This window comes from Sebastes fasciatus, chromosome 12 (assembly GCF_043250625.1).
Source record: "Sebastes fasciatus isolate fSebFas1 chromosome 12, fSebFas1.pri, whole genome shotgun sequence".
Lineage (NCBI taxonomy): Eukaryota > Metazoa > Chordata > Actinopteri > Perciformes > Sebastidae > Sebastes > Sebastes fasciatus.
This window is the reverse complement of record NC_133806.1, coordinates 33259848-33280282: the sequence shown is the minus strand read 5'-3', so window position 1 is coordinate 33280282 and position 20435 is coordinate 33259848. Positions and strand designations below refer to the sequence as shown.

At 41.3% G+C, this 20435-nt stretch overlaps 1 protein-coding gene across 1 annotated transcript; it reads right to left on the bottom strand.

Moving 5' to 3' along the window:
• Window positions 1-5649: 5649 nt before the first annotated feature.
• LOC141779780 (basic helix-loop-helix transcription factor scleraxis-like) lies at window positions 5650-19674 on the bottom strand. Its single transcript, XM_074654797.1, has 3 exons — window positions 18625-19674; window positions 17981-18197; window positions 5650-6432 (listed from the first exon to the last, which is right to left on the bottom strand). Exons 1-3 carry the CDS (start codon window positions 19014-19016, stop codon window positions 6394-6396), a joined length of 648 nt encoding a protein of 215 aa, XP_074510898.1. The 5' UTR covers window positions 19017-19674; the 3' UTR covers window positions 5650-6393.
• Window positions 19675-20435: the final 761 nt, after the last annotated feature.

Sequence of the window (20435 nt, the reverse complement as noted above, 5' to 3'; positions counted from 1 at the left end):
AGGAAATGTCTTTTTAACAACCAATTAAAGGTGAGCCAGGCTGCTAGCTTACAAGAGGAATGTTTACACAGAGGAGTTCTCTGAAGGGGAGAGAAAGGGGGAGAAAGATTCATCGTGGGGGAGAGAGAGGGAGAGATAGGAAGAGAGCGGAGATAGGAAGAGAGCTGGCGAGCTCAACGAGGTAGAGTCCAGGATTTGGCACTTTCACAGGTGTGCACAACGGGGGGTTGAGGAGGAAGGAGTGTGTGTACATGTGCATGTGTGTGTACGTGTGTGTGTGTGTGCAGGAGTGTGTGGAGCTGCCAAACTGGCCACCTGTCTTTCCCTCGTTGTAGTTTTAGTGTTTCCTTTCATCCGGCCCTCAGCAGCACAGCTCCCACTTGGAGCAGTTAGCCTCCTGCCGTGTGTGACTGTGTGTGTGTGTGTGTGTGTGTGTGTTTGCGTAGCTCAGGTCCCAGTTGGGTTAGAAAGACTAATGTTCCTAAAGGTGCATTTCGCTCTTTCCTCCACGTTTTTATATCTTTGTTCTTTATGTTTTATTGAGACAGTTGGAGTGGAGGCAGGAAGTTGGCCAACAGGCCGACGGAGCAGGAGAGGACACCAGAGGAAACTCCTGCTCCAATGTCAACAGGAGGTCATGCTTCAGGAAAAGCACTGCTACCTATCTATCTTTAATTAATAGACCTTATTCAGCTGGGTACCATCTGAGCGCAAAAACATGGACGAGTTGGAAAAAAAACAGGAAGTGCTCCTGTCTCCTCCACTGATTCTCATGTTATGACAGTTGAAAAATGGAGACATGTCTCGTTTATGCTTTTGAGACTGAGTCCAAGAGTCTGTCTTATTTTTTATTCTTTTTAAACATACTTAAAACTGTGGTGGTTCTAAAAACAAATTTGATTTGAGAATTACAAGATTATAATAATAATGAATTCAAAGCTGCACTAATTCATATGTTTACATTAAGGCTCAACGAACTTAGTGTAATGTGAAAGGGGTTGCTGGTCGTGAAGAATCATCACCTGACTCTGAAGTTCGCCTCATCTCTATGAATTGTTTTTAGCGTCATTCGGGTCATTGTTTTGTTTGTGCTGCTTACTGTTGGTTCACTCTCTTCACTCTGATGATTATTAGTCATTTTCAGTCGCAGCAGAGAGCTGTTTTCAGCAAAAAAAAGATGTGACAAATGTGATGTGTACACTACCTGCTCAGCACCAAACAGCAGACAGAAAAAGTTAGCAACCAGCTGGTGAACATAGTGGAGCATTTAGAAACTAAAGAGCCAGATATTTCCCTCAGAATCTGGTGGAGACCAAATCAAAGCTAAAAGGAGAGTGAATGTTGGATTTACATTTGTCAGGAGTATGGTTGGAACAGTATGGGATTTTCAAGATACGATAACTAACATCTCAGAAAATATCACGCTTTCACGGTATCACAGTATATGGTATTACACTATTATTATTATTGGTATGTAGTATTAATATAATCAGTTACAATGACGCTTTAAGAAGCAGAATTAACAGAATTACAAACCTGATAAAAAAATAAGCATGTAACTATAACATGTTATATAACTGAAGCATGTTAGTTTACATGTTAGCAGCACTATAGCATGTTAAATTAACTACTAAATAAAAAAATTACATCAACTGTGAGCTTTTAGAATAATGTCCTATGATTATTAACAATTAACATATACTCTATGTGCGCAACATCACAGCCAGGCTGCTCCTGCCTGTACCTTTACCTCACACACACACTCACTAATGTACACAGTATGATGACTGTCAAATTTAGTGCCACGGTATAACTTGATACCAATATACCGTTACCGTATCTCTGTTTCTGCTGGATGTTTCTTGTTATTTTGCGCTGCATTATACAGCAGCATGTGTGCAACTAGCAGCCAATGCTAGCCAGCAAAGAGCAAACAAGAGGTGCTGAAACTACATCCACTATAGCATCAAAATGATAAAGAGAGTGTTGAGTGTACAATGAAAAATGAATGAATGTTATGCTGCTATTACAGTACTTTGTGGGCACCTTGACACTAATCCACAGCTGCTAGCTTGGTGCTAACACTCTGGGTTCACCCCTCAAACCGACCACTACGAGCCTACTACCCACAACAACAGCTTGTATCTTCAGTTTCTGCTGCTTCATTAACTTAATGCCAAACTTTATCCTAGACGCCTGCCAGACTCCACGTCATTCAGTCCCATTGACAGGACAGTTTGTGAGGAGGCTCAATGTGCAGAGTGACAGATGGAGTAAAGATGGGAAACAGAGAACATGACCTGCAGTTTCCAATAAAGTTATAGGGAAAAATCAAATTCCCTTTAGAGATGTATTATCAATCCTAATACGGTTCACATGTGCAACAGGAAAATCAATTGGCGGGATAATTACTGTTATTGTTGAGCTCACCAGAGAGCCGTTACGTGATATCTGTGATTAAAATAGATCACAAGTTTGTGTTTTCCATATCGAGGCATTCACTACGTTCTGCCAGCTTTCCGTTATAGTTCAAATATGTTAAATTTCTCCAACACGTCTTCAGGCTACATCCGCCAGCCCCTCTGGCACTGGTACCACCTTTTACTACTTCAGCTATCAGCATCCACATGCCAGATTTCCACGGGGGCATCTTCGTCAGAGACCATTATATTGATAATAAGAGCCGGCCGATCGTCCAACCTCCGGTTCACCTTGGTCCAAAACCGCCCACTTAAACACACCACAGCAGTCTGCCCTCTCAGCTGATCTGTTTTCATCAATGTGAAATACAGAGATCATTAGACAGCTAAGCTATATCACAGATCCGTCTGCTTAGCACAGAGTGTGTGCGCGCATGAGAGTGTGTGACTGCATACGTCCGTCTATCTGTGCATATGGAAGTTCATTGGCGTACGAGTGTGTAAATGGTCATCTGTGTGTGTATTAAATTGTGTGTGTGTGTAGGCGTAGGGGGAACCTGATCTGGTCTGTGTGGGAGGAACCGGTTCCTTTCCCCCCCCTCTCTGCTGCTCAGACAGACGGCCTGCTAGAGAGATCAGACTCTCAGACTAACTGGACCAGAAGTCATTAGGACACACTAGACACACAGCGCTTTTTTTCAAAGCTATTGCTTCCTTTTAAAAAACCCTCCGCAGTAAGATTATCTACGTCTCATCGGCTCATAATAGCGCTAAGATCTTTTAAACAAGACGCACGGCGCTTTTCAAACCTTTGTCTCAGGAATCAGCGAGCAGCGGGGACCACTTACACTCAAACTGTGCCCAGAGATTCAGTCTTTTGTTTCCCTGTGATACGTGTGGGGAGGAAAAACCTGCTCTGGCACTTGAATTTAAAGGGCATTTCAAGCATAATATGCTAGAACTGTATTTTGTCTTTGTCTATAAGCGATTCTCCAGGAAGGATTTTGCAACAATCTCATTGTTTGGCTGCCATTCTTCTTCCTCCTAGACTTCATAAAGCACACTATCAACTGTGAAACTATTTTTCAATCTTTATAGTCTCAAATTTAAATCTACACCTCTTCCCCCTTCGTCACCTTTCTGAGTTATTTCGTAAAAGCGAGTGTCCTTTACATGACATCCCCCTGAGGAATAGACAGACACATTAACTCTAAAAACCGACAGCAAGTGTTGGATGCTGTTTATAGATTTGCGGGTGTTTGTGAGATTACGCACACAATAAATCAGCTTTGATTTTCAGGGCAGCGTCCACTAAAAACTGAGTTTTGGCAGTGCGATCAAGTGACGTTTGAATTTTTTGTTGGTTGTTTTTCTTCACCGGGCACTTGTCACATTGTAGGAAAAAGCTCGATAATTGGCACCTCGGTCACAGAAACAGCTTGTTAGCATTGTTAAAAAATAATTTGGAAACACCAAGCCGGTGCAGCACAGAGGTTAGCCTCCATTAAAAGAATGGCTCATTTACATTTCACTTAATGGTGGAAAATGGCTCGAGAAATACTCCTGTTATGTGGTTTTAAAATGCTGAACTAGGACAAAGTAGACTGTCTTAATAGATTCCAACTCTCTTCAGCCATTTTTGTAATAAAACCTGTTATAACTAGAAAAGAATCCTAGAAAACTACCAGCATCTCTCTCACATCAGTCATTACTGCGCAACATTTCCAGGTAACCACAACTCTGGTGTCTCTGGAACCAGAGGGGCGTAGAAACACTGCATCTTATGTCTTTAAACAAGTGATTACACTCTATAAAAACAGAGCACCCTGGCCTCGTAGATGGTAATATTACAGCTTATGGTCCGGAAGAAGTGTATAGCAGACAAAGAGAGAGAAAAGCGATTATGAAAAATGTGACAATTTAAAAAAAAAAAAAAAGGAAGGGCAGCATTCCACATTGCTAATGCCCTGATCATTTTCCATAAAGGCAGTGGACAGATTCGGAGAAAAACAGAGTAGAGAGATGCTGAGGGAAGGAGGGAAAGATTGGAAAAGGTAGTGAGAAAAAGGCAGAAGACAAGAAAAGCTAGATTAGATACATTCATACATACAAAGAGATAAAAAGAAAGACGAGGCAAGCAGAGGGTAAGCGGTGCGTGGCTAAACACGCTGGAAAGCCATCACCAACCAGACTCTGGCCAGTGGTACTCCAGGGAAAAGAGAGGAAGAGCAGAGGAGGAGAGGAGAGAAGACAGAAAGAGCATGTGGAAAGGTAAAGAAGAGGACAGCGAGGGGACACGGGCAGATGTCCAAGCAGCCATACCTGCAGATTCAATTCTGCTCCCCCTTCTTTTTTCTTCCTCGCTCTTCTGCTCGCCTTTCCTCTGCTCTTCAAACCCCTCCCGTCCGCCTCATCTTCAAACCCTGTCTTTCTCTGCTTGCTCTGATCTTGGTGCCCCAGAAAAGAAGAAAGACAGCGAGAAAGAGGGGGTGTTAGAGAGAGAAAGGTTAAACTAGGAGTTAGGCTGATGTGAGCTACAGGTGTAGTCACTTTATTTGAAACTTCAAAATGATCTCTCCTCTAGCTGCTGAGCAAAAGTATGATGGAACCATTGACTGTATATAAGAAGTGGACGTAGTCACCGTGACGCCATCCATTGGCGTTTTGAAGCCTCAAGTTCGGCATTTTGGTCGTCACCATCTTGTTTTTTTGCAACCAGCAGTGACACAAGAGGACAAAGCTAAGTACAACTGAACGCTGAATAAGACACTTTTAGGCGACCAAAAAGGTTATGATTAACTTTCATGAACTAAAAATACACTGTGAAAGGGTTAAAGTCAGGAGGTAGCCCCGCCCTAAAGCATCCCCTGCTTTATGGTCTATCTGACCCTAAATGGGACCATAATTTACTAAGTGAACATCATGCTGTATTGAAGAAGACTTGAAACTAGCGATTGAGACCATAAACTCATGTTTACAATGTTTACTGAGGTAATAAATCAAGAGAGAAGTAGGCTCATTTTCTCAAAGACTTCTATACAATCAGACTTCTTTTAGCAACCAGAGGAGTCACCCCCTGCTGGCTGTTAGAAAGAATGCAAGTTTAAGGTACTTCAGCATTGGCTTCACTTCTCAGACCTAGAAGCTGCAGCCTGGATGGAGCCACCATCTGGATAGTTTTACAATATAAACTTTTTTAATGTTTATTGGTTTGAACTCGAGATTTGAGAAGAAAATAGGCTCAAAATACCACCAACATATGAATGAAATTTACTCCCAGATATACAAACAATTTATTGGTCATCTTGAGTTATTTTCCAGCATTAGGACATTTTCAGAGATGATCATCAGAAATAACCAATACCACTAAAGTTCCAGCATGTTCTTTTTTTTTGTCTAATGCCATAAATTGTGTCAATAGCCAATGTTTTGCACCTTTATACATTATTTGTCATGAATGTCAATGCCGGTTAAATAACATAGTTTCATTATATAATGTTATGTCACATAAATATACATTTATATTTCAGTTTACACATTAATAACACACAGAACCTATGAAAGACAAAATTGTATTCATCAAAAGCTGTGTGTTTTTCGATCATGTGCCACAAGTTCCTTAGACTCTGAACAAAGAGTCACGGAGTCTTTGAACAATACAGTAAAAAGTCTCTTATAAATGTTGTTGAAAGGTTCGTCATGGTCTTGATAAGCATGTGAAAGCCCTTTAAAAAAAGTAGTTTCAGAAGTGTTTCAAACATATTTGAAAACACCCTAAAAAGTAAAAAGTTCTTGTAAAGCTATATAAAAAAGTAAGAAAAAAAGAAATGCTTGGTTAAAAGTTCCTTGAAAAGTCCTGGAAGTGCTAAAAAAAGTCCTTCAAAAAGTCTTTTGAAATGCATCACAAGTCTGATAAGTCTTCAAGTTGCAGTGAAATCACTGCATTTCATCCGTGTGGTTTGTGTCCTCATTGCTAACTTCTGATGGCCGTCTTCCGGTCTCTGTCTTTGTTCTGCAAGAGAGACAAACAACATCTCACATCATTGAGGATTCAACACTGAAATCAATCTACAGGAATAGTACAGCTTAGTTTAGCTTAGCATAAAGACTAGAAACAGGGGGACACAGCTAGCGGCACATTAGCAAAGACATGCTAATACTCATTTCCATATTTCTATTTCTATGTCTTTGTACCATTTTATCATAGCCTGTGGTGGTCAGGCTAGGCATTACATGTTATTGGTGGCTATAAGCACCATAGATCTGGGTCAATAGGGGCCTACTACACCCAATAGAAGGTTTTATCATCTATTCACATGGTAGATTAGCAAAGGAAGGTATTAAAGAACACAGTGATTGGCAGTGATTGGTAGACGTTTTACAGGATTACAGCAGCTACAGATGACGGCTCTTTTCTGGTCCTTTTTCAGAGCTCATCAGTAATGGATCGCTGTCGGGGTGTAAAGACCATTTCAACCAATAGAACATATAGTTTAGACTGGAGAACATTGTCAACCCTGCCTTTTACTAAGTGATTTTGTTGCCTAAAGTTGCAGTTTTGTTCAGTTTCACGTGTTAGAACGTGTTGCTTTCACTTTCACAACGTGGTAGGCGTAATAGGCCCCTAATGGCCCATAAGTATGGTGCTTATAGCGACTGATAATGCCTATTTAATGGCCTGATAATCATCGAATCGGGTGGTCTGGTAGTTTCAACAGAATCTTTCTGCAAAGTTTCTAAAATAGTACAGGTATGGGACAATTTCCACCCCTTACTCAAATATTAAATATGGCGAGTTGGGCAAGACTGCTCTTTGATGTCAACCACCTTCTTTATAGTGTCATGAAATAACCCTCCAGGAAAATGGAGTGCATATTGGGGAAATAGATCCTGTTTTACTGCCATCACTGGCACAGTAAATTTATATGGTGTTGTACTGTATGAACTTTACCACGGTTGATAAAGTAAATTAACCTCGACTGCAAACACATTCTGTGCAGTAGCATGCATGCTGTACATTAATTGTGGTAGCTGACTTTATTACAGCCTGAGGAGTGACATCATGAGCCGATGCGTGACGGCTCGGCATGATGATATGCTTCTCATTTATCTGCGGTATCAAGACACAGAGAGGCCTTGATTTCCTGGCTGGTGAGAAGACTTTCTCTATCTGGCCAGGAAAATAACATCACATTTTCCCTCCTCACCTAACCTCTGCTCTGCTCACTTCTCAGACCATCTACCACTCGCTTTTCAAGCTGCAGTCGAGGGGTTTTATCGAACACACCGTTGAGTGATACGCAGCACACGTCATCCCCGTCTTACTAATTACTTTTCAGGGCTGATGCTGGAAAATGATCGTAGGCTTTTATAACCCAATTTGTGGTCAACTTTCATGGAGAAATATGTAAAAAAAAAGTCCTCTCTATATTCTTTTTGCAAGTGAAAACTTAATTTCATAGGATGGTGAAAATGATCACTAGAGTGTGGATCAAGTTCTCTGCAGTCCTGTCCTCTCCTGACTTTTCTTTCCCCTTCTCATATCGTCTCGACTAACCCTCTCGCCCCCCCCCACCGCTCGCCTTCCTCTCATCAGCCGAACACCTGTTACACATTTCCTCTCAGACCGTGCACAAGGTGTAGGTGTTTGGAAAAATCCATTTGACTGACATCAACAAAGGTGGGTAGGTGTTTGGAAGGGGATCAGGAGGTAATGAGAGCGTGAGATCATAGGATTTGGACAGGAATCGGTCCTCCCACTGATTGAGGTGAGCGTGAGGAGACACAGGAACTATTGTTGTCAATTCTTCCTCCAGCTGGAGCAGAGGATCATTACTAGATTGCTATCATCTAGACATGAACCCATTACCATCATTTTGTTTGGTAGTTGATATACCAGAATTCATAGCAGCCACAAGACTTGTTACTAGTTAGTTTTTGTGTAAATTTTCTATTTTGTATCAACATATCTACCGAGTCTCAAAGTGTTGGTACTGAACGTACAAATTCAATGACAATGTATTTTATTTGTTTTCCTACAATATACGCAATGCAATATCTGCTGAAGCCTAATTCAACAGTTTTACAGTTATGTTTAAGTTTGAGATGTTTGGTTGAATAGTGAAAAAGCCAAAAGTGACTTAAGGCACAAAAAAACCCACTTTGTTTTTGTTATCATTTAATCAAAACCAATCTTTTCCTAAATAAAACAAAAATACTCTGTTGCCTCAATTTCACCACATGCAAAACAAAACAACCAAACAAGTAGTAAGACGTATATCAATGTAATTTCTAGGGGACAGGACTGCATATAGCGTACTCAAATTATCCCACCATGTACCACCACCCTCCCACTCTACTGATTAGTGTAACGCAGTATAGGTGTGCAAGCTACTGCTGAATGCGGACAGCGACCCTGAACAGGTTGGTCATTTTAAACAATTATTGCCATGTAAAATAAAAACATTTTAATTTTGTTCAAACACTACAGTGTGCCTTGGATTTGAGGGAGACTTGCATTTTTGTTCTTTTTTGGAGACCGTATTCCACCCATGCAATGAGCCCTTCACAAGATTGAATTATCCCACCATGTAGTATAAGAAGTAGTGAACAACTACTACAGGAGCTAAAACCATCATTCACAGATGGGAAAAAAGGGTACATTTAGGCTGCCAGAGTAGTGTCTGGAGGCCTAATTGTAAGGCCTGCAACTAATAACTATTTTCACTGTCAATTAATTTGTCAATTATTAGTTGTTTGGTATATAAAATGTCAAAAAATTGTGAAAAATGTGTTTCCTAAAAGCCCAAGATGACGTCCTCAAATGTCTTGTTTTGTCCAGAACTCAAAGATATTCAGTTTACTGTCACAGAGGAGGAAAGAAAACAGAAAATATTCATATTCAAGAAGCTGGAATCGGAGAACTTTGACTTTTTTTTTTTTTTAAATGACTCAAACCGATTAAATAGTTAAATAGTTGGTGATTAATTTAAATAGTTGACAACTAATCAATTAATTGTTGCAGCTCTACCTAAATGACCTGCGAATAGTGCCTTACATACTTCTGTCAAGTGACACATATTTACTCTATGGAATAGTCTCTGAGTTGTGAATACGTTTCACACACAGCCTGGAAAACGTTTATTGCATTGCTGTTATTGTGCTTTCTACTAACACAAACTATAAAACCAACAGCTGGATGAGACAAGTGCAGCGTGCTGGAAGGCGCTGTGGAAAACTGTCGGTATTTATCTGTGGAAATGAAAGCACTTGAGGCAGGTTAGAGAAAGTGGGTACATGAAATAATCTCACTCAAAAACGATGCATGACAATTGGACGATTCACCGAATTACATCAAATTACTGTGGAATCAGCAGGAATCGGCCCACTGTGAGCACTCAGCGATAGTTTAGGGAAGCACAGCTGTAGCTGGTGAAGGCGGTTCAGCTGGAGTGTGACTGGTTCAGTCAAAACAGGAGGAGGGGGTGGGGGGGTTTAAGGCTGGCCTGGTAGTCAAAACAATCTCCTGAAGACTAATAGAGCATGGTCGGATGACATCTCTGCTCCCTCTTCCTCCAAACACCCACACACACACAGACATACCAGTGACTTCCCCGGGGGGTGATCTGTCCGACACTAATATGATTACCTGATGATGTTTACTTTAGATACGATGTGATGATATTACCACACTGGAACAATATTATTGTTTTATCAAGGTGAAAGGAACCCGTCTTAACTTTAATATGAAAATAGTGAACGCTCTCTTTCGCAGCATCTTATCAACTCCGCACATTCAAACTTTAATATTGTTTTTCCGAAACTCAATCCGGGGCTGTTCCTTTACCTATAACTGTGGATTTTCCATGCTCTCTCTCTCTCTCGCTCTCTTTTTCCTGCGTTAAGCCATTCTGTCAAATACAAACATCTAATTTAGTTTCTGGCTGCATGAAGAGAGGGATGACTGGTTGGAAAAAATAATTCCACTTTGGCACTGGCCCGACAATCGTATAAGGAGATTGGTATTCAACCATGAAATGAAAAACTGCTAATATGCCTTTAGTTTATCGACTGAAAATATGTGAACATGCGTCAGTTCCCTCAAGTGTCCAATAGAAGCTGTAATTACCCTCATGAATGATCATCCCTTACAGGAACATAGACATACGTTAAAGCAGTGCAATAAATAGAACATCAGACGTTTAAATTAAACTAACTAACACACCAAATGAGCCACAGTCTGCTATTATGTGGCTTGGATGCATCAGACGTGTACTTCGTGCTCACTGTGGTTTGCTAATAAGCCTCCTGATGGCTTCTGAAAAACACTTGATTTATCTTAGATTGCCTAATCAGATGTAATTCTCACCAGCCAGCCACACATGCGTTTAATTGTTCCCACATTTTAATAATCTCTTATAACGCCCCACTTCATTTTTGCCAGTCTCAGATGACTTCATTCTGCTATGCTACGCACTAACCAGCACTTTATCATCAGCGCTAAGATGAGCACCCTGCGACAGCCAATATGTCATTAGCTTCAGTAGATATTGTCTTAAGAAACTGCGCTATTTAAACAGTTTTTCTCTGTGTTACAGATATATTTTAGATGTGCTCTTTGCCTGGCTCATATTCCTGTATTTTTGTTTTAATTTGCTCCGTGAGCAAGCCTCTCCCTGGAGACCGAATGACAACAGAATGATAGCTTTGCTAATAGATTTTGTTAGTTATCTGACACGACTTCTTCTGTTGGTGTTAAATTAGGGTTTAACTGCTTCCATCTGTGCTGAGAATATACAGACGGGCCCATGCATGACGACGGCACACAGCCATACACAAAGCTCACACACACCGAACGTGGGCAAGAATATATTTGAAAATTGCCTGCAGTATATTAGCTACCTTCGATGCACACCTCATTAGCTTAGCTTGAAATGAGAGGCAAACAGGCAACGCGCTTGCTCACGAGGCACAACACATTACCTCCAAGTCAACACCAGCATTATCAGCAAATGAGGGTAATTTAGTTTTCATCTATGACCTCGAAACGTTTACTTCATGCACACAAGTGACGTAATGCTTTTTTCCAGTGAAAACAGACTAATAACCAAACGACTGTAAAAACCACAGTCATTAGTGTTCTCCTGCACATGTCCTATTCATGCATTTAGGCTCTCTTAAGGTGCACGGTTCATTTGATCTCTATAAAGAAGCAAAGTGTAGTTTCGGCGCAGTCGAAAACCAACTGTCCAAACTGGAGGATAAATAGCAAAGTTGATTATCCCGCCGAGTCGTCGGCTATTTATCTGCCTCTCTTTCTCTCCTTCTCCATCTCTCTTTCCACAACTTCCTGCACACCATTAGTTTAGAAAGTGTTGAAAGCACAGTCGTGATCCAGCGCTCCTTAAGTGAGTAATCATATATGAGGTTTTTTTTTGAGGGGGGGGTGGTGGCTAGAAAGAAGCAATGAACTGCCGTCTGGCTGAAAAGACTAGAAAAAAAAAATCAAGGTAGAATGAACTGCTTTTGATAAAAGTCTGTGAGAGCGGTGCGCTGTATGTGAGAGTGTGTCAGTATTTCTATGGTCGTGCATGTGTGTGCCTGCATGTGTCATATGTGTGGGTGTGAGTGTGTGTGTGTGTGAGCTGCGAGGGCGTTTCACAGAGAGCGGTTTCCAGGCTTCTTTAACATCACCATCAAAGCCCGACGTCAATGTGTTTCTAATAGCAGCGGCTGAATTAAACACTGGCTGTACAGGCCTCAGCAGAGGATAAATCATTTACAGAACAATTAGCTCATTTGTTGCTCCGCTCTGCGCTGCCAATGACTTCCAGACACAGAGAGCCAGCCAGTGTGTGTGTGTGTGTGTGTGTGTGTACTGTATATATACATGAATGTAAAAATCTCACTCTATGTCACTCACATCCATCTCAAAGTAACACATGCACACGCACACGCACACGCACACACACACACACACGCACGCACACACACACACACACACGCACACACACACACACACACACACACACACACACACACACACACAGATATACAGACTCACTCCCTCTCTTTCTCCCAACCACACACACACATAAACACACTGTCCCACATTTACACTCACACACAAACACACACAAGTACAGATAAGTCAGTTTCCAGTTGCATGGTGCAGTTTTAGTGCCACCGTCTCTCCATACGCCCAGCTTTTCCAGCCACCCACAAAAATCATCACATATAAAAGTTTTACAGCGGCTCAGATGTAAATTAGAACTGTTCGTGATATTAAGAGCCGTATTCATCATTTGTTATGTTTGCTTTTTAATATCTAGAAATTCCAAATAAATAAGATTCCTTCAAGTTGGAGTTAAATCAGGGTTGCGTCTAAAAATGCTCGTAAACTCAACTAAATGCAACCATCACAAAAGGAACAATGGTCTATTTACAGCAACCGCACTATAAGTATCATAGTAGTTATATTTTTGACAGATTTTTTATTTTGTTTCCAAGCATATAAATTCTCTTTTAATTCATCAAATGAGCTTCTTTAAAAATTTTAAATATTGGAAAATGTTGGGACTTGTCATATGCTGCTTAAAAAGGAAAAAGTTCAGCATGATTGCCGTTACTGGCACATGAATCGCTTTTTCTGTTTACACTCGCCGTTGAATTGGATTGACCCTCTCACTGTTTCGGGCCAAAAGAAATAAGCTAGAGTTGCAGAGGAAGCTGTAAAAATTCTTCAAGCGCTAAAGACAACAAAGCAGACAGATCAACGTAATTTTAAAAAGCTTTGTTTTTGTTTTGTATCAAAGAATTGCTAGTAGCATTAAACGGATACTCATAAATATGTCTTTTAAGTAGCGCTGCAGATGCTCAACTGAATTTCAAGGTCATTAAAGGTGACTTATAGTTGAGATAATAACACCACAATGATTAGAAAAGTAATCGTGCAGGTTTCCTGCAGTAGGTTGAGTGCAGGCACCTGACAGTCGCAGCGATCAGCAGAAGCAGAGAGGCCGAGCACACAGGATATCTGCATCAATCAACCAGACAGCGCAGGGATTTAAGCTGCAGCCCTCTGCTCACCTCAACCCTCCATCCTCGGCCCTGTACATCTCATTTACAGATGTAGCCATCAGGAGCGTCCCATGTTTTTTACAGCATTTATCAGAGGCGGCAGTATGCGATGGCTGCGCTCCAGTGTGTCCATGCCAAACTGCTGGTGCTCAACCCCACAACAGTTTTTTTTTTTTTAAATCAAAATGATGTTATTAGATATATGTGCACGCCCGAGGGATATCTTGGCTTCTGATCAAAAAGATACTGAAATGTCCCACAGTGTATGGCTCTATACCTGACAACAGGAGGGGGGAAAAGAGTATCTAGTAGTGTGGAAGCATAGATTTGCACGATATTCACCATAGTGAATCTGAGCAGCAACGATATTCAAAGGGTCTCACTAAGAAAAAGTTCTCCAATTGGCCCTAAACATCTGTAGAGAAGCAATGTGTCGCTGTCCATAAACCATGTATTTCAAAAATGTTGTGATGTTTGATTTGCTCAGATAAACTGAAGGATGAAGTGTTTACTCATTTATGGGTTGAAAAAAATAATCTCCAACTTCTTAAATCTTAATAAACCATTACAAAAAACAAACATGTTTTCACAGGACAGCAACAGTGAGGAATCATTTTCAATCTCACTATCACCGTATCGTTTTCTGGAAGAGAGTAAATCATACACCCTTCACCTGTATAAAATTAATTTTCTTTCTGAATCTTGTGCATAAAGTCACACACAGATAATGAAACCACATTAGTGTTCCACTGAATATGTAACCTGTACTAGTTCAGCCCTCTCTGTGCAGTAGTCATTACTAACAAGACTGTTTGTTTTGAAACAGTTATACTGTATACACACATAATAAGAGGAAATGAGCGTGTACTTTTCTCACTTTTGCCCTCTCCCACATTGGAAATAAGCATAATTGAAGCAGCTGTTCTAAGCAGAGCTGACAGCTGTGATGAACCTCAATGACCAGAAAAACATACAAAGAGAGCACTCAGGACACAAAGTCTCATTTTACCTTCACAATCGTTTCCTCTCTGTAATCACCAGCACCGACTCTGCCCTTTAGCCCACTTAGACGCACTGTACAGCCACTTTTCCAGGGAAAATTAAATTCTCTCAGGTTCTTCCAATCAGAGTTAACCATTTATATGCCAGGAGAGCCCGGGATCCCTTATGATGAAGTCTGGTGATATTCTACATTTTTCTTGCTGTCAACAATTTCTGTGAAAAGACCAAAACCAACAATAGCTGTGTTTCCATTCACATATTTTTATTCGCATTTTGAAGTATTTTATTAGAAAAGCTGTATGAAAACGGCAAAATTCTATAAAACTTCATCAATTGCGAAAAAAGTTGTTATGCTCGCTTCAGGTGTTTTTTGCCTTTGTCAAAGAGTGAATGCCCTAAATGGATTATGGAAACGCCTTTGCCGAATAAATTCTGAAGTAGCGAACAGCTGTTTCTGCTGTCGGCATATTTTTGTATATTTATATTGTCTTTGCCTTCGGACAGCATGAAACATGCCAACCCTAGCTGACATGAAAGAACTACTAAAACTTGCCCAATTGAAACAAATTTCTGAAGACCTCTCTCCATTTGTCTATCGTTAGAACCAAGCTGACTTGTTTTGTTTCCAGTTCGCAACTTCTTCTAAGATCTGTTTACTGGCAGATTACAGCCATGCGTAGCCTATGGCGGCAACTTCTGACCAAACTACGCTGAAGTCGAGTTTATTCGCTCCAAACCAGTTGATGGAAACGCAAAGAAAACACATTTCTTTTTTTACAACATTTAAAAAGTTTGCTTAAAATTCGTTTGACAATTGAATGGAAACACGACTAATGAACTGATTCTATTAACACTTATTGTGTGTGTATTTAAAACCTGATATACAGTAACTTAGTCCTGTTCCATTGTTGTCCAAAAACTATGAAAATACAACTACAAGCCGCAGCGCTGCACTGGGTGAAATGTTCCTTCATTATGATAATCATGGGCAGTTTGTTTGGAGTTAATCCCACATACGGCGTCCTGCTGCTGTAAACGCTAACCAGGGCACCAAATGTGTATTAATACACCGCTGAAAATAGTCACTTTTTACTCCTGTTTGAGCAACATTTGCTAAAACCTACCGTGCCCAGCTGTTTTATGAATTTACTGAGCCATTTAAAAAAAATTAAACTATATATTTGTCAGCTGAACCCAGCAGGGAGGATTATTTTATATGATACAGTATATGAAAGTTATACTGAACATACATATGTGATGTCTTTTCACTCCTTCTGCACAAACCACATCTAACTTAAAACTTTCTCTAACTCATCGCCTGTCTCCTCATTTGTGAACGGTGTGTACACCTTTTTAGGGATATCAATGGAGGGATGATCAAGAGATAATGACTTTCACCTGGGCTCATCTAATCACTACATGAAAACAGTCAAAGTACAGAGAAAAGTGATCTGTTACTGAGCTAATGGGAAACAGCACAATGTGACTGGCGTCCAGTGAGACAGACTTGGTCAAAGTGTCCACCGTTGAAGGTTTTGACATGAGAAAGTTTCCAAATTGTTTTCTACCCAGCATGCGTTTACAGGTCAGTCGTGCGTCTGCAGCGGTGAGTTGACAGCAGCAGATAGTATTACACAGCTCCTACTGACAGCTCTGACCTCCACCAGGCTGATCGATATGCAGAGAGCTAAGGGAGAGGTGGGCGGGGGGGAACGAGAGGAAAAAGTGAAGCAGAATGAGGAGGGCGAAGAGAATAAATACTCAGGGAGATCAAACTGAAGCAAAAAGAAAAAGAGACCGAGGAGAGAGAGAGAGAGAGCAGTAGTGATTTTGGGCTAGTTATCTCCCAGCCGAGGGTGTCTGGGTTTCAGACGCTGAGGACGTCTAGGCTTTCACTCACAGAGGTTCAGAGGGGAGGCAGGAGGGAGGGGGAGACGCACACTGCTGAGACTCAGGTTATCCCCCAGCTAAAGGGTCTCCGGGTTTAGACACTGAGGAGGGTATTAGCTTTCACACACTGCTGGGGTAACGGGGGAGTCTGCCAGATGTCAGCTCCTTACCCATAAATCCTCCTAAATGGGCAGCGGCTAGGTTAGAGGGGGAAAAGTTGAGTGGACGTCACCTCTCTATCATCTTCAGCACAGACTGGTGGTGTTTGTTGAGGTCGGAGCTGCAGTCATGTACATTTGATTTCAGTCAGCTGAATTCTTCATTCCCTGTGATTTCTCATCAGACTGACGACTTTCTTTTGCTAGGAGTGTTCTTGATTATGTTTATTTCCTGTGTTGAATCAATCAAATGTGAGTTGAGCTTCGCACTGGATCATGTTCTCCTTTTCTGTATCTCTATTAAAGGTGTAGACCGGCAGCGCAGCAGTGGAGGAGGTGTCACAACTGCTACGAAACTCCAATCTGAAATGCTATCTGTGACAGTGAAATGAGAAATCTGTGTGATTGTAGTTTGTTTTGCGCCGTCTCCCTGACTTGAATTTATTCCTGAATAGTTAAGCTGTTAATATGTATAGTTAATATAATAGTTAAAATGTATAAACCTATGGCTTAGTACAATAACGCCCTGAAAGTGCTTTTGGAAAATGTTCTTGACACTTGCAGTATGTTAGTTAAATGTACATATGACATCCCTGTTCAGTGGATCAAAGTTATTGCCAGTTACTAATCTTTGTATCTCAGGTCAGTTCTGCAGCAGTTATGATTAAAAGCTCCTCATATTCAGGCTGACGTCAATACATTCTTGAAATTATACACATGGTTTTGGATGGATTTCATGGGCTCCTGGTCATAAATCTCACTCGCTGCATAAATACCCTTATAAACTTTAAATTCATATTTAAAAAAAGAAAGAAAAAAACCCCACTACAGTTGTGCACATCTTGCAGTTACGGTGAAAAAGGCTGCGTGCTCTCGGCCACCTCTCTTACTGTAGTTCCTCTGACACAAAAACAAGAAAGCACCTTGAACTTTCAAGCCACCTGCTCGGAGTAAAACCAACCCCCAACAGAACAATAATACGCAGTCCTTCACCCCAACAGAGGACTTTAAAGAGGTTCTGCTTTTAATGTCCCTCAGGGCCAATCAGGTTTATAGGCACAGTCACTGATCTCAGGTCGGCTTTAAACACCAAATTGACCCTACAGCACTGCACGGTTTCCCACACAAAGCTTCACACTACAGTATGATCAGCTTTCTCTTTGATTAAATCTGAGCTTTTTCTATTTTTTAAGTTGAAAGTAACTAAAGAAATGTATTATAGTTATTATTCTAGTATGTATTCTAGTTGTTAAGGTCAGCGATAATAAAAAGCTTTATACATTTTCTTTAATTTTTCTTAGTATAATACTTATACCACCGTTTTGTTGGAGATCTTACGAAATGCAGAATTTTTGTTTCATTTGATTTGGCCTTTTTTCTTGCTAATTGATTTATATTCTATATATATTTATGTTATTTTCGTCTGCTCACCATTTTCCTCTGGTTGCTGAGGCAGAAAGTACAGATGTGCTTCGGCTGAGCTGATTGGTCAGATCCTCGGTTGGGGGAGGAGTTAACGTGGAAGAACGGTGGTGAGGGAGCGTGGCACGGTTGTCCATCGTGAAGCCCCTCGCCCAGGAGCAGGACGTTCCCCAGGTGGCTGATGTAGCTGCTGGCCAGACGTAGTGTCTCGATCTTCGACAGCTTCCTAATCACCAAATCAGGGGGAGATTTATGGTATTAATTAAAACATAATATTTAGTTATAAGTGTATAGTAATTTGAAAAAAACAAATCATGCATTGTCACAACATTGATGCACTTTTCAATAGCATTTCAAAATAAGGTGCTACATATATAGAACATATAGGCAGTGATGCAAGATGTTGAATATGTGAGTAACTCTATGACACATCTATTATAGTAAATATCCTCATAACTAAATGCAGTGTTTCCTAAATTAGATAACAGGCCTGTCATAAAAATGATTCAATTGTGATTAAAGGTGCATGCTATCCAGAACTTCATTAGGGATTATTTATTCTGGTTCCCAGATTGAAAAAAACGTAGTCCTAATATTTTTAAGAACATATTTTTGCATCGGACAAAAAGTCCTGACTCAGTTTGACTCAGTACCTGTCTGCAGGCTCGGTGGGGATGAGTGTGCGCAGCGCTGTGAAAGCCGTGTTGACAGAATTGGTGCGATCTCTCTCCCGCGCGTTGGCTGCGTTCCTCTGGCGACCCTCGGGAAGGGGGGGAGACCCCGGGGGGATGAGCCTCCCCATCATGGCCCCCACGTCTAGCCCTCCGCCGCCTCCTGCCCCACACAGCTTCCTCTTCCTGTTCATCTTGATGTGAAAGGCAGATGGCGATGAGGAGGACAGGCGGAAGTTGGAGGAGTTGGTGGTTCGCTCCTCGGAGCCTGACCCCTCGCTCCCGTTCTCGTCGTCGTCTTCGGAGAGGAGGGCGATGTCGCCGTACAAGAAGCGGCCTGCGGGAGGCGCCGTGCGCAGCATGGCGAATGTCATCTTCACCGTTAACGCTCTGTCAGCTACTGGTCAATCCTTGTGAGACTTCCACTTGTTGAGGTTCAACTAGTAACGTTTGCAAGTTTGTTATCGGAAGTTGTTGGCAAATTTTCTGCTGATGTTGCTGACTGAAGGCGCCCACCCTTTAAATCTTTACTTTACCCCAAAACTTCTCTTCTTTACAAAATGAGTGAAGCCAGGTGAGTCAGATGTAGCTCTTATGATGCAGAGCTTGGTTTAAAAGATCAGCGAGTTGATCCTTAGTCAGTGGTCAAGAGCGACTTGACCTCAGAACTGCTGTGTTTTTCTCTCTTAGTTTATACAAAAACACTTCACATCCCAAAGGTCAGTTCTTCTTTCTGCTAATCCTTTGGAAGAAAGCCAAATTTAAAATGGCACGTAGAAGTCAAATGGCTGTTGATTTTGTCTTCTTTTTCTTCTCTAAACCTCTTTGTTGGTCCTTTGTTTCTATATTTGTCTGTTTCAATCCCAACAGCAAAAACTACTCCCAGTCTGTGGCAGCAGTTTTACAGTCTCTCTCTCTCTCTCTCTCTCTCTCTCTCTCTCTCTCTCTCTCTCTCTCTCTCTCTCTCTCTCTCTCTCTCTCTCTCTCTCTCTCCACGTCCTTCTCTCTCCCGGCCTCTTTGCTCCACGTGTGCCTGCTGTCTGAGTGTTTCCGTCTGCCCCTGGTCTTATAGCCGGTGGGAGGGCCGGAGGACTCCTTCGCTCCTCCCTCCGAGCGGTGAGGGTCCCTCGGCTGCTGTCTAGAAGCAGGCCAGAGAGACCGGAGGCAAGAGGCAAACCATCAGCAGGAGTTTGTTTTGGCTGCACGCTGGTTTGTTTCAGGGGAAATCCACCATAAAACAGAACTTGCATCACCCCTCGTGTGCTGGGTGGGTTTGGTGACCTTAGTGACCGCGGAGGCCTCTGAAACACATATTCCTATCAATATGAATATTGCAGACATATTCAATTTCTTGAATGGCAACTTAAAATGGAGAAGAAACAGAGAGACAATGTTGTCATCTGACATGAGTAATAAAGCCACGATCTTGGCAATGCAATCAAATGTCAAACTAATTCTAAATTGGTTAAAGTGTGTTTTTTTGCTGCAAAGACATAATCAAACTCTGTGAACTCAAAGTTCTTCAACTAAGAAATAACTTGATCAATTCTGCAGACAAAGAAGCAAACATTTTCCTCCAACTTTCCTGTTTGTCTATGTTGGGTGACTTGTTCTTTTTCTAGACTAATCTCACAGAGAATGGCAGTATATTGACGACAAAGATTTGAGAGAGCACAAAACAAATTCTGAACATTACTCAGTCTGCAATTTCAGCAGGCAATCCCAATCACTCGTTTCTAAGTTTGCTCTCTCAATTTCCTACAGCTGTTTTTGCAGCTTCGGAGCACTTGAGG